This window comes from Leucoraja erinacea, chromosome 21, assembly GCF_028641065.1.
Source record: "Leucoraja erinacea ecotype New England chromosome 21, Leri_hhj_1, whole genome shotgun sequence".
In the NCBI taxonomy this organism is placed as follows: Eukaryota; Metazoa; Chordata; class Chondrichthyes; order Rajiformes; family Rajidae; genus Leucoraja; species Leucoraja erinaceus.
The window spans coordinates 2,052,524-2,065,266 of NC_073397.1; the positions used below are offsets into that span (position 1 = coordinate 2,052,524).

The following is a 12,743-nucleotide window of genomic DNA, read 5'->3' on the forward strand; positions in this document are numbered from 1 at the left end:
TCATCTGTTGAACCGTGCCAATAAATCTTTGCTCCTTGTATTCTAGGGGTTGCACATCTTCACAACGTTGTGACCCACTTGGATGCAATGTTGTCTCAATATTTTATAAAGGTTTGACGTGTGAAGACTCCCTCATTCTCTCTTGTACTATTTTATTTGTAAAACAAAGCAAATGGTGGGTCTTAAGTGCTCTCTCAATATGCCCTGCTATTGATGTAGAAAAAAGCCCTCTTTTTTTGCCCATCTTACAGAGCTCTGTGCAGAGTTATTTCTCATTCTCTGCCACGTTGCATCAATTCCTAACTATATTGGTTCATCTGTAATTTGCTTGCCCAGCTGGCAGAGTACCTCTTGTACATCATTGTTAGTTTCCTCAGTTTTACACTTCCGAGCTTCGTCCCATTTGCAAATTTTACCCTGCACAACCGATTTATGCAATTATTATAAAAACAATCCTCTGATCTTAACATCTAATGGGAATCCTGCCATCAGACAATTTAAAAACTGAAAAAATAAGTCTATCTTTCAGTCAATTCTTAACCAAGCTATCACTTATCCCTGGGCCTCCAAATTCTTTACCCACCTTTTGAATTGAATTTCAGCAAACCTCCCTGAAAACCCATATACACAATTCAACCCACACCAAAAAGCAATTAATATCAGGTTAGAAAAAGCCACCACTTGTCTGTAGAAAATCTATTTTGTCTCCTTTATTTATAAGAACTGTTGTAGAACCTATTAATGTTTTCCCCAATTACTGTTTCATAAGAATATAAGAAATGAACATAGTGACAGGCCATTCAGCCACTCTTTCAGTCCCTTGCAATTTTCCCCACGCTATTCGATTCCCATAATATTCAAAAATCTCAGTAACACACACACACACACACGAGTATACTCAATGACTCTTTCACCCGAGTAGAGAAATTAAAGGACTCGCTATTCTCTGGATGAACAAATTAATCCCTATTCACCCTGAACAGCCACAAACCTGCATCAATCCTACAAAGCCCAAGGATTTCCCCCCCCCCCCAATCAGATCAATATTCATCCTCTCATCGAGAGTATAGGCCCAGTCTGCGTAATCTGACTAATAGCCATGCTGTAGCTGTTACAACTTTAGAGTATTGTGTGCAGTTCTGGTACCTGCAGATATGATAGCAACATTTAGGATGCATTCAGACACGCGCATAAATAAGCAGGGAATGAAGCGAAACAGTCCATGTGCTGGCACATGGGATTAGTTTCAATTGGCTTCAAGATTCGCATGCATTACCTGCTATGCTCAAAATGTAGATTTTAGAAAGTCATTTTTATTAACAACAATGAAGCTGCTGGGTTGGCCATTTACAAAATGGTTTTGAGCTTACCTCCAGCAAACCACGTTTCAAAAGAAACATCTGATCAGCATAAGACGTCACTCCTCGCAGAAAGCTCTCAACTGCTCTTGCCTGCCAGAATCTACAAAGAAGAGTAAGGCATCAATAATGAGGTTTTCATGCAAGTTTGCCGTCACCTCAATTTTTAATTATGAATTAAACATGGATTCAATGGCTATTAGCAGTACTAGCAATATAGGAAGTTGTATTTAGAATGTGCTTTAACATTTAGTTAATTGTGCCGTACTAGTCCTGTACCTAATCCATGTGTTTTTTTAAAAACACAAAACTGTTCCACCAACAAACTCAGCAAGATGGCAATTAAAGCAATGATTACATGGTCTGCAACAAAATAATGATCTGGATTTCACTTCCTCAAATGTGTTCTTGATTACACACCCGACAGATTTAACAGACTGGAAAATAGAAGAGACAGCAATGTGCATTTTGGCTGGAATGTGAAGGAAACTCACCTGAAGGAGGATTCAACAGGTTCCTTTTTCATAACCTGTAACAACCTTGTTAGAAGTCCTTTCTTCCCATCACAGATCAGACTTCTGGAAAAACAACAAAATATATTCAGGGAAATACAAAATTGATGTGATGAAGGAAATTTTAGACAGAATTACCCATTTCAGTGTTCTATTATTCCGATTCATTTTCAATTTTCAAGTACAAGTTTGATAGTTTTGTAAATTATTTACGATAAATGTTACAGAAACATTACAGAAAATAATAATAAGGTTAATAATTGTTTAGGAGGGAAAGATCAAATACTGGAGTAATTCAGTGAGTCAGGCAGCATCTGCGGAGCATCTGCGGAGAACATGGATAGGTGACGTTTCGGGTCAGGACACCTCTTCAATGATTATTTATCTTTATATCTAATGGACTGCAAAACAAGTTATGCTATTCGATATTAAATACATGTGGACAAAAATGTACGCTATCTGATTAGTAAGTTTGCAGATGCCAAGACAGCAATGTTTAAAACTCATTTAGACAAATTGGCAAGGGCTGCTTTCAAAGTATACAGCAGTATATGGCATGTAGGTTAATTGGCTTGGTCTATCTGTAAATTGTCCCTAGGGTATGTAGGATAGTGCGGGGATCGCTGCTTGGTGCGGACTCAGTGGGCCGAAGGGCCTGTTTTCGTGCTGTATCTCTAAACTAAAGTATATAGTTCAGTAGGAAATTTGGGTATACGTGACAGCAAGAAACCAAAAAGTAATGACAATCTACATTGGTGTAATTTGCTATTTTAAGCATTTATAATAGTCAATGTCTATAATAGTCAAGCAAGAATTTCATTGTCCTATCTGGAACACATGACAATAAACTCTCTTGACTTGTCCATAATAAATCAATAATGTGTGTACCTGTCAGTGTTGACAACTGCTTCCACCTCTGGTATATTGGCTCTGAGTGAGATGAGACTAAGTTCATTCAGCTCCTGGCTGTTCAATAAGAGGTACTTATTCCTGAAAATCCAAGGACAATATTGTCAATCAAATGTTGCACATTCATATTGCTCATGCTCTTTTCTAAAACCTGACAAGTGCCAGTCGACTAGATACAAAAGGCTAGAAATATTTAGCTACTTTACAATCTGACACCATTTTCAACTGAAAAATGTGTTTTAATTTGCAAAATTAGTTACTGGTAAAACTATTAGTATGAGTAGCCTCTTGAGAATTGGGGAGAGGAAGATGATAAAATACAATAAAAGATGAGCTCATTTATTTTGTAGTTTTGATCTTGTTGTCTGAGGCACAAGGAACTGCAGATGCTGGTTAGCAAAAAAAAAAGTGGAGTAAGCCAGGAGAAAAGGCAGCATCTCTGGAGACCATGGATAGGCGACATTTCAGGTCAGGACCTTTTTCAGTTTTAGCCTTTTTTTATACTAGGAAGTAGTTCACAAAATTTACCAGGTTTATTTGTGGAATCAGAGACATGTCCTATTGAGCAGCTTAAGAAATTAAATCTGTATTCTTTGGAATTTTGAAGAATGTGGGGTGGTGAGCATGAATTGAGTTGAGCCAATTGTGTTGTATGACTATGAGATGGATGATCAAAAACTTGGTCAAAAGGGCTGATTGGAAAGTGTTTGATTTGAGTTTTAGCAAAACGCCACGGAGCAGAATAGAGTCAGTGATATGGAAACAGTTTATGACAGTCAACAGATGATACAACTGGCAGACTGAATGGGGATGAGAAAATTCTGTGGTGATTGGAGAACTTATTGATTATCTGCCTGAAAAAAAATCATGGAACAAGGTGAGTGTGATGACACAGTGGGTTGGCAAGCTGGAAAATGGCGAGGTTGCCTTGAAGACCACACGGAGGCTGAGAAGTAAAGAAAAGCCTCCCCTTGTCACAATTGCCAATTGTTAATAGCAACACGAAAATCATTTCAATACTACGGCAGAAACCAAAAACATATTACAACACGAATATTAAACTAACTTTAAAACATCTTTATACTATTGAATTCTTGCTAAACAATCTTAATACCAATAAAACCACAACCAATTGTAAAAGGTCAACTTCTTTAGTGCACTTTACAACAAATTTGAATCATTTGGACGATTAGAGAATACAAATTTAGCCATTTGTCTCTGTACTCTCATGCATGAACTGAAGCAGACCGATTTTCAAAATAAATTATTCAAGTTTAGACGCTGGGTGACTATCTCCAGGGCTCTCACTTAACTTTTTTTCTCTGTTTCCAGCCGGGCAACCTAGGCAGCTTTTTAGGTTGCCAAATGACAGTTTAGGTGGTCATTTAAGGATTTGCATGACGCATGCGATAATGTGCTCGGACGAAGTGCGTAATTACCAGTCGGAATTATGTTTCAATGAAGCATTCACATATTATTTCTGCTTCAAATAAAGTCACAAACTAAACATATTCACCAATCAAGACATGATATATACCACAATGGCATGCAGCAAAATTACAATACAGTATCTCAACTCTTTTTACATGTGGCAATGAATGCAATTTCCATTATTTCTTTCCACTTCCAAACAAAAATGTGGTTGGATTATTCAGCGTATGATCAACCTCGGTGAGACCAAGCGCAGGCTTGGCGATCGCTTCGCACAACACCTCCACTCAGTTCGCAATAACCAACCCGATCTCCCAGTGGCTCAACACTTCAACTCCCCCTCCCATTCCAAATCCGACCTTTCTGTCCTGGGCCTCCTCCATGGCCAGAGTGAGGCCCACCGCATATTGGAGGAGCAGCACCTCATATTTTGCTTGGGTAGTTTACACCCAGCGATATGAACATTGGCTTCTCCAATTTCAGGTAGTCCTTGCTTTCTCCCTCCTTCCCCTCCCATTCTCAGCTCTCCCACAGCCTACTGTCTCCGCCTCTTTCTTTCTCCCCCCCCCCCCCCCCCCAACATCAGTCCGAAGAAGGGTCTCAACCCAAAACGTCGCCTATTCCTTCGTTCCATAGGTGCTGCCTCATCCGCTGATTTTCTCCAGCTTTTTTGTCTACTCCCACTGGCCACATCTTCCCATCTCCTCCCCTGTCGGCTTTCCGCAGATTGCTCCCTCCGTAACTCCCTGGTCAATTCGTCCCTTCCCACCCAAACCACCCCCTCTCCTGGCACTTTCTCTTGCAACCGCAGGAAATGCTACACTTGTCGCTTTACCTCCCCCCTGACTCCATTCAAGGACCCAAGCAGTCTTTCCAGGTGCGGCAGAGGTTCGCCTGCACCTCCTCCAACCTCATCTATTGCATTCGCTGCTCTAGGTGTCAGCTGCTCTACATCTGTGAGACCAAGCATAGGCTTGGCGATCGCTTTGCACACCACCTCCGCTCACCACAATAAGGAACCTGATCTCCCGGTGGCTCAGCACTTCAACTCCCCCTCCCATTTCGAATCCGACCTTTCTGTCCTGGGCCTCCTCCATGGCCAGTGAGGCCCACTGTAAATTAGAGGTGTAGCACCTCATACGCTTGGGCAGTTTACACCCCAGCGGTATGAACATTGATGTCTCCAATTTCAGGTAGTCCCTGCTTTCTCCTCCCCTTCCCAGCACTCCCTCAGCCCACTCTCCGCCTCTTAATTTCTTCTTCCCACCCCCCACCCTCACATCAGTCTGAAGAAGGGTCTTGACCCGAAACGTCGCCCATTTCCTTCGCTCCATAGATGCTACCTCACCCGATGAGTTTCTCCAGCATTTTTGTCTACCCATTCACGTAAGTTCTGTTATCCCACTTTCCTCACTCACTCCCAACACATTTGGGGCAATTTTACAGAGACACGTTAACCTACAAAGCCAATGCGTCTTTGGGAAGTGGGAGGAAACCCACACGCTTGCAGGGAGAATGTGCAAATTCAACAGACAGTGCCCGAGGACAGGATCGAACACAGATCTCTGGCGTGCAAGGCAGCAAGTCCATCAGCTGTGCCACTATATTTTGTTTTCCAATACACAAAAAAATTATACTTTGATAATTTTGGTTACTAAAAAAAGAAACTATCCATTTTCAGTCATAAATCTCTAAGTAACGCTTTACAGCTACTGTATGTTTTAATTCAGTTCAAGACTATGGGGCAGTACATTGGCCATAAATTTGCTGCCTAAAAGTGCCAGAGATCTGGAATTGATCCTGAATATGGGTGCTGTCTGTATGGAGTTTCTTCCTTTTCCCTTTGATCGCATGGGTTTTCTTTGGGTGCTCGTTTCCTCCCACATTCCAAAGGTGTGCAGGAACCTTTTTCAGACGCAGCCCAAAATGTTATATTTTCCTTTTGTCCAGAGATTCTGTCTGTCCTGTTGAGTTACTCCAGCTTTGTGTCTATCTTCAGATTAAATCAGCATCTGCAGTTCCTTCCTACACACACACACACGAGGGAAATTTTGTGTGTGTGTGTGTGTGTGTGTATATTATACACTATACACACACACAGATATACGTTCATATAAATATACACTGTTTTGTTTTCTCGTTTATAACATTGTTTACAGAGTACTGTGTTTACATTTTCTGTTGTGCTGCTGCCAGTAAGGATTTCATTGTTCTAACTGGGACGTGAGAGAATAAAACACTCTCGACTCTTGTTGCTAATGTGTGGGATAGTGTGGGATCACTTCCGGTGGGCGGCGCAACTCTCGTCAGCAGCGGCCTCTGCAGCCCGTCCGCGTTTTATTATTTTCTGTCTATGTTTTTATGTAGTTTTTGTTATTTTTTTGTTGGGGTGTGTGTGTGTGGGGGGGGGGGGGTGGGGTGGGAGGGAGGGGGGGAAACTTTTAAAATCTCTCCCTGCACGGGAGACCCGACCTTTTCTCGTCGGGTTTCCGTTGTCGTTGGGGCTGCAATGAGGAGCGGCCTCCAACAGGAAGAGACCGGGGACTCTGGTGCCGACTCACCTCACCGTCGCGGGGCTGGCCGAGTCCGGAGCGGGTGGAGCGGTGGAGGAGCGCTGCTGCTGCTGCTGCGGCCGACCGGAGAGTCGGAGGCTTCAACTGCAGGTCTGTGGACGGCGGCACCGGGAGCCCGCGGGTCCCTGGAGGGAGACCGCTTTTCAGGGCTCTCGCAACGGCGACTTCCCCCCGCCCGAGTTGCGGGGTTGATGAGCTCCTGGAGCGGGGCCTTACAGCACCGCCCCGCGCGGCTTGGAATGGCCGCGGGACTCTGCGAGCGCACGCCGGGGGCTCTAACACCAAGACCCGGTGTGCGACCTTGCACCACCCGGCGTGGCTTTAATGGCCGCGGGACAATCGCCATCGCCAGCCGGGGGCTTTGACTTTGACTCTGACATCGGGGGGGGGGGGGGGGGGGGGGGGGGAAGAGTGCAGTGGAGAGATAAGTTTATTTGGCCTTCCATCACATCGATGTGATGGATGTTTATGTAAATTATGTTGTGTCTTGGGTCTATTTGTTTGTAATGTATGGCGGCAGAAACGGCATTTCGTTTGGACCTCAAGGGGTCCAAATGACAATTAAATGTATCTTGTATCTTGTAGAACAAGTGTACGGGTGATCGATGGTTGGCGTGGACTCAGTGGGCTGAAAGGCCCGTTTCCACGTCTTTAAATTAAATTAAAAACACTAAAACCAGAGGAAATCTAAAGAAGTGTCTCTACCCGCAACGTCACCCAATTTCTTCAATCCAGAGATGCTGGCTGCTCCATGGAGTTTCACCGCACAATTAAAGAACGGAATAGTCTTCACCCTACCATTGTTACCCAACCAGACGCAACTAAATAGAAGGTAGGTCTTTTTTCCCCAAGAACCCTTTTTTGCTTAAGTCCAAGTCAAGAGTCAAGAGAGTTTTATTGTCATGTGTCCCAGATAGGACAATGAAATTCTTGCTTGCTGCAGCACAACAGAATATGTAAACATAATACAGAACAGGAGATAAAAGTTCAGTGTGTCCATATACCATATATATACACAATTAATAAACAGATAAAGTGCAATAGACTGTTATTTTTCAGAGTTTTGAGTTTGGTGGTGGAGGGTCCACTCTAGTTTAAATTCCATTTGGAATATTTTTGGAGGACTAGGAAACCATGAAGCAAGAGTTACTCCAGCTCCAGGGAGTGATTCTGCATTGGTTTTCAGCAGTCTTGGCAAGGCGGCGACCACACAGCGATGGCGGCCAGATCTCCCACAATGCAAAGGGAGGGAGGGAGAAAGTGCCCAGCGCCGACCAGTTGCCGTGGCAGTGCGCATGTGCAGGGCGGCACATGCGCACAACCACAGCCGATGATGTACTGGCCGTGGTTGTGCGCATGCGCAGGCTGTGGCAGTGACCATGTGTAAGGCCGCCGGCTGTGCTGGCGGATGAGGAGCGGGCGGAGAGTGGAGAACTGGCGGCCCAGACACAGACGGAGAGGGAGACGGAGAATGTACCTCCAAATAATTGCGAGTGCTACTATATACTATGTTCGGCACGGACTACCTCCAAATAATTGCGAGTGCTAATATATAGAACAATGCTGTATGTTTTTGTATACTCACTCATGATGATCACTGAAGCTCTGAAGCAATCTTAGGAATTGGATTTTCAGGGAAATCTCCTGTGGAGGAAGGCAAACATAAGAGCATAAGAACAGTTGATCAATGTTTGGTATTAACTTGGTGGGATGAATGGGCTGTTTCCATACTGTATCTCCCAATTAATAAATAAGAGCGCCACAAGGCCACGCAAACCTTACATATTCCTTAATTTCTAATATTCAGAAATCAATCAACTGTTTTGAATTAATTTAAAGACTCTGCCTCCCTGCCCTCCAAGGTATAAAAATCCCAAGGCTCACCACAAAAGAGGAATTTTCTTCACCCCAATCCTAAATGGCATACTTATTCTCAACGTCTGCTCCTTAGTGCTGGATTCAGATCAGGAGATATATGCTCCTGTATCCAGCCCGCTAAGCACTAACAATTTTGCAAGTTTATAAGATCACAAGTGATTGGAGCAGAATTAGGCCATTCAGGTCCATCAAGTCCACACCATTCAATCATCGCTGATCTCTCTCTCCCTCCTAACCTCAGTCTCCTGCCTTCTCCCCATAACCTGACACCTGTACTAATCACGAATTTATCTATCTGCTGTAAAAATATCCACTGACGTGGCCTCCAAAGAATTCCACAGATTCACCGACTAAAGAAATTCCTCCTCATCTCCTTCCTAAAGGAACAACCTTTAATTCTGAGACTGTGAACTCTGGTCCTAGACTCTCCCACTAGTGAAAACATCCACTCTATTTAAGCCTTTCACTATTCTGTATGTTTCAATGTAGTATCCCCTATTCCTCTAAACTCCAGTGAGTACAGACCCAGTGCATTCAAACATTCATCATAGGTTAATCTACTCATTCCTGGGATCATTTGCTCCTCCGGACGTTCCTCAGATATGGTGTTTTTGTATACAAGCTCTCTCAAAATAAATGCTAGCATGTTTGCTTTCTTTACTTGTGATTCGACTTGCAGATAATCCCTTTGGGAATCCTGCACCAGTACTCCCAAATCTCTTTGCACCTCAGATTTCTGGAGTCTCTCCCCATTTAGAAAATAGTCTACGCCTTTATTCCTACTATCAAAATGCCTGACTCCACACTTTGCTACACCATATTCCATCTGCCACGTCTCTGCCCACTCTCCTAACCGGTCCTTCTGTAGTGTCCTTGCTTTCTCTACACTACTTGCCCCTCCACCTATTTTCGTATCATCAGCAAACTTGGCCACAAAGCCTTCAATCCCCTCATCCAAATTACTAATATACAACATGAAGAGTAACGGCCCCAGCACCTAGCCCTGCTGGAACTTTGCTAGTCACTGGCAGCCAACCAGAAAAAGCCCCTTTTATTGCCACTCTTTGCCTTCTGCCATCCAGCCAACCTCCTATCCATGCTAGTATCTGCTCTTTCATACCATGGGCTCTGATCTTCCTTAGCAGCCTCTCGTGTGGCACTTTATCAAAGGCTTTTTGAAAACCAAGTAAATAACAAGACAGACAAAGGAGAGAAGTAAACATCTTCTCTCCTTTGTCTGTCTTGTTATTTACTTCATCAAAGAATTCCAGCAAATTTGTCAGGCAAGACCTCCCCTTTACAAAGCCATGCTGACTTTAGCCTATTTTATCTTGAACTTCTATGCACTCCGTACTTATAATGGACTCTAAAATCATACCAACCAACAAAATCAAACTAACTGGCCTATAGTTCCCATTATTCTGCTTTGCTCCCTTCTTGTGCAGCGGGGTAATATTGGCAATTTTCCAATCATCTGGGACCTCTCCTGACTCTCGTGATTCTTGAAATATGACAATCAATGCCTTCAATTTCCAAAGCCACATGTTTATGTTAACTTCTATGTAGTTGTGTGTCTTGTTGCATTTTTTTTAGTATGGCTGTATGGTATTTTGCATATCACTGTACCTTAATTGGTACACGTGACAATAAAAGACTTTTAAAACCTTCAAACTTTGTATGAATAAATTTATATCGTGGTTACTGACAGCTCTGCCAAAAGAAAATAGGTCAAGGAGTAAGGAGTCTTATAGCATATAACATGGGCCTTTCAGCCCAGCATATCCATGCTGACCATTTTGCCCATCAACACTAATTTCATTTCCCTGCAATGTGACTGGACCTATTAAGATGTCTAAGTTGACACCCACATCAGACTCCTATTGTTTGTTAGCAACATCATAGTTCAACCAAACACATCTCCAAGCTCCATGATCGAGGACAGAGCAGTCAGCTCTTCATCTGGATACTCAACACCCTGCAACATTGACCATAATCAGCAAGGATAGGCAACAAAAAAATGCTCCATAATAATTCTCAATACAATGCAAGAATGCAGTCGCAACCCTTTACTACTCTCTCTATACACTCATGACTGCGCGGCCAGACAAGTTTACAGATGACACCATTGAAGTGGGCCAGATCATGAGCAGAGATGAGACGGAATACAGGAAGGAGATAAAGTGCTTCGTACAATGGTGTCAAGACAATATCCTTTTAGTTAGTGTCAGTAAAATTAAAGAGTTAGTCACCGACCTCAGGAACCAGGGTGGCATACTTGCTCCAGTCACCATCAAAGGTGTTGAAGCAGAGATCGTTGATAGCTACATGTCCTTCGGCAGAAATATCACCAACCACATTGATGAAATAACCAAGAAAGCACACACCATTGCCTCTACTTCGACAAAGGTAATTTTCTAATGATTCTTACCAATTTCTTTAGATATACCACAGAAAGCATCCTATCAGGATGTATCACGGCTTGGTTTGGATACTGCTCTGCCCAAGGCCTCTTCCCTATCAGTATCAGACTATTGAACAGGTCTCTCATAGGCCAGGGGTGTAGTCTCTTATCTACCTTGCTGTGACACTTGCATTTTGTTGCTGAAACATTATATTCTGTTGCCCTCGTGCGTAGTTTGATTGTACTCATGAATGGTAGGATTTCCAACTAATCACCACCCAGCCATCACATACACCGATGCTGCTTGACTTGCTGAGGCCCTTCAGCAGGTTGCCTGTTGTTCTAAAATGAATTTGTTATCCTGAGCATCTACAATGTTGCAAAGTAAATCAGTGGGAATGAGCAAGGCAGTTTCCAAGTTGTGACAAGGCAATGCCCCGAAGCAGCTTCATACTTACTGGACTACAGTCACAGATTTGGTTCTGCCCATGCAGGACATGATTATTAGAATGCTTCCTCCAAATCAGTTTATCAAACAGATTATTAAGTCCAGGAATAAGGCAAAATTCTGCCAACATCTTGTGCACCTGAAAGAACCATAGAAATTAGTACTCAGCTGTTCTCTGGAACAATGTTGCAGCATTCGGATTGAGCAGGAGAATCTCAGCAATAGTTTCCGCTGGCTACCAGTCCAAATGTAAATTCCAGATTTTTTACTAAAAGACCGGTCACACAAATACCAAAGCAAATCATCTCAGCTTCAAAAAAAAACCCAAATGAAACAAAGAGTGACAGTAGCTAAAAATGCAATTATCGAGGCATCATCAACTACGAAAAAAGGAAACTAACAAGGGTTTCCACACGACTCATTCAGTTATGGACACTGAAAAATACTTGAATGGATTTTTCTCCCTGAAGACCAAACTCAATCGGGGCGATTATACTAAAGATCAGGGGGATACCCATTGTCTAACTGTATTGTCCACTCGGGGGATATCAAGGGCCAGAATTATCCCTGGACTTTCATGAATGAGTTATAAAATTATTTTTTGAAAATGATAAGAGTCTGCAGGAGTGTTTACCTTGGAAAAACAATACAAATGTATTGAACCCTCAGGCTTCCACTGGGTGCTGCAAGAACCATTCTGGTCGTCTTATTTCCCAACCTGACCCTCGTTCGTATCCAATTGTTTGCCTTTCTAATGCTGACCCAATACCACGATTGTAAATTTTAGTTCTGATTTTCTCACTTACCTGATTTCGTTGCCTTCCCATCAGCAGCACACATAACACATACAACACTTCCACTTTATACATGATCTCGTGCATGATCTTCATGGACTGTGGAAGCCGACTTCTTAGCTGGCTGGCAGCCAACACACTCTCATCTGCTGACTCTGAATGCAGAGATTGATAGTTAGAATAGGCCTAGGTGTGCAACCAACAAATTGCTTTGAGCGTTTGCGGAATATATTGTTGAAGTTGTTAACTTTAAGTTCTAGATTTACTGTGACGAATGGTGCGCCTCAAGGTTCGGTGCTGGGCTCGTTACTATGTCATCTATATCAATTATTTGGATGAGAATACACATGGCAAGATGAGCAAGTTTGCAGATGATATAAAAGTGGGTGGTATTGCAGATGGTGAAGATGGTTGTTAAAAATTGCAGCAGGATCTTGAT

General features: G+C 42.9%; 1 protein-coding gene across 1 annotated transcript in view; it reads right to left on the minus strand.

The window, feature by feature from the left end:
- LOC129707579 (short transient receptor potential channel 4-associated protein-like) overlaps positions 1 to 12,743 on the minus strand; it is a 66,208-nt gene that overhangs the window by 14,506 nt on the left and 38,959 nt on the right. Inside the window, exons 10-15 of the mRNA XM_055652727.1 lie at positions 12,317 to 12,459; positions 11,521 to 11,649; positions 8,369 to 8,427; positions 2,759 to 2,860; positions 1,853 to 1,936; positions 1,371 to 1,461 (exon numbers count right to left, since the gene is read on the minus strand). Of these exons, the coding sequence (XP_055508702.1) occupies positions 1,371 to 1,461; positions 1,853 to 1,936; positions 2,759 to 2,860; positions 8,369 to 8,427; positions 11,521 to 11,649; positions 12,317 to 12,459 (608 nt within the window). The remainder of the gene's footprint in view (positions 1 to 1,370; positions 1,462 to 1,852; positions 1,937 to 2,758; positions 2,861 to 8,368; positions 8,428 to 11,520; positions 11,650 to 12,316; positions 12,460 to 12,743) is intronic.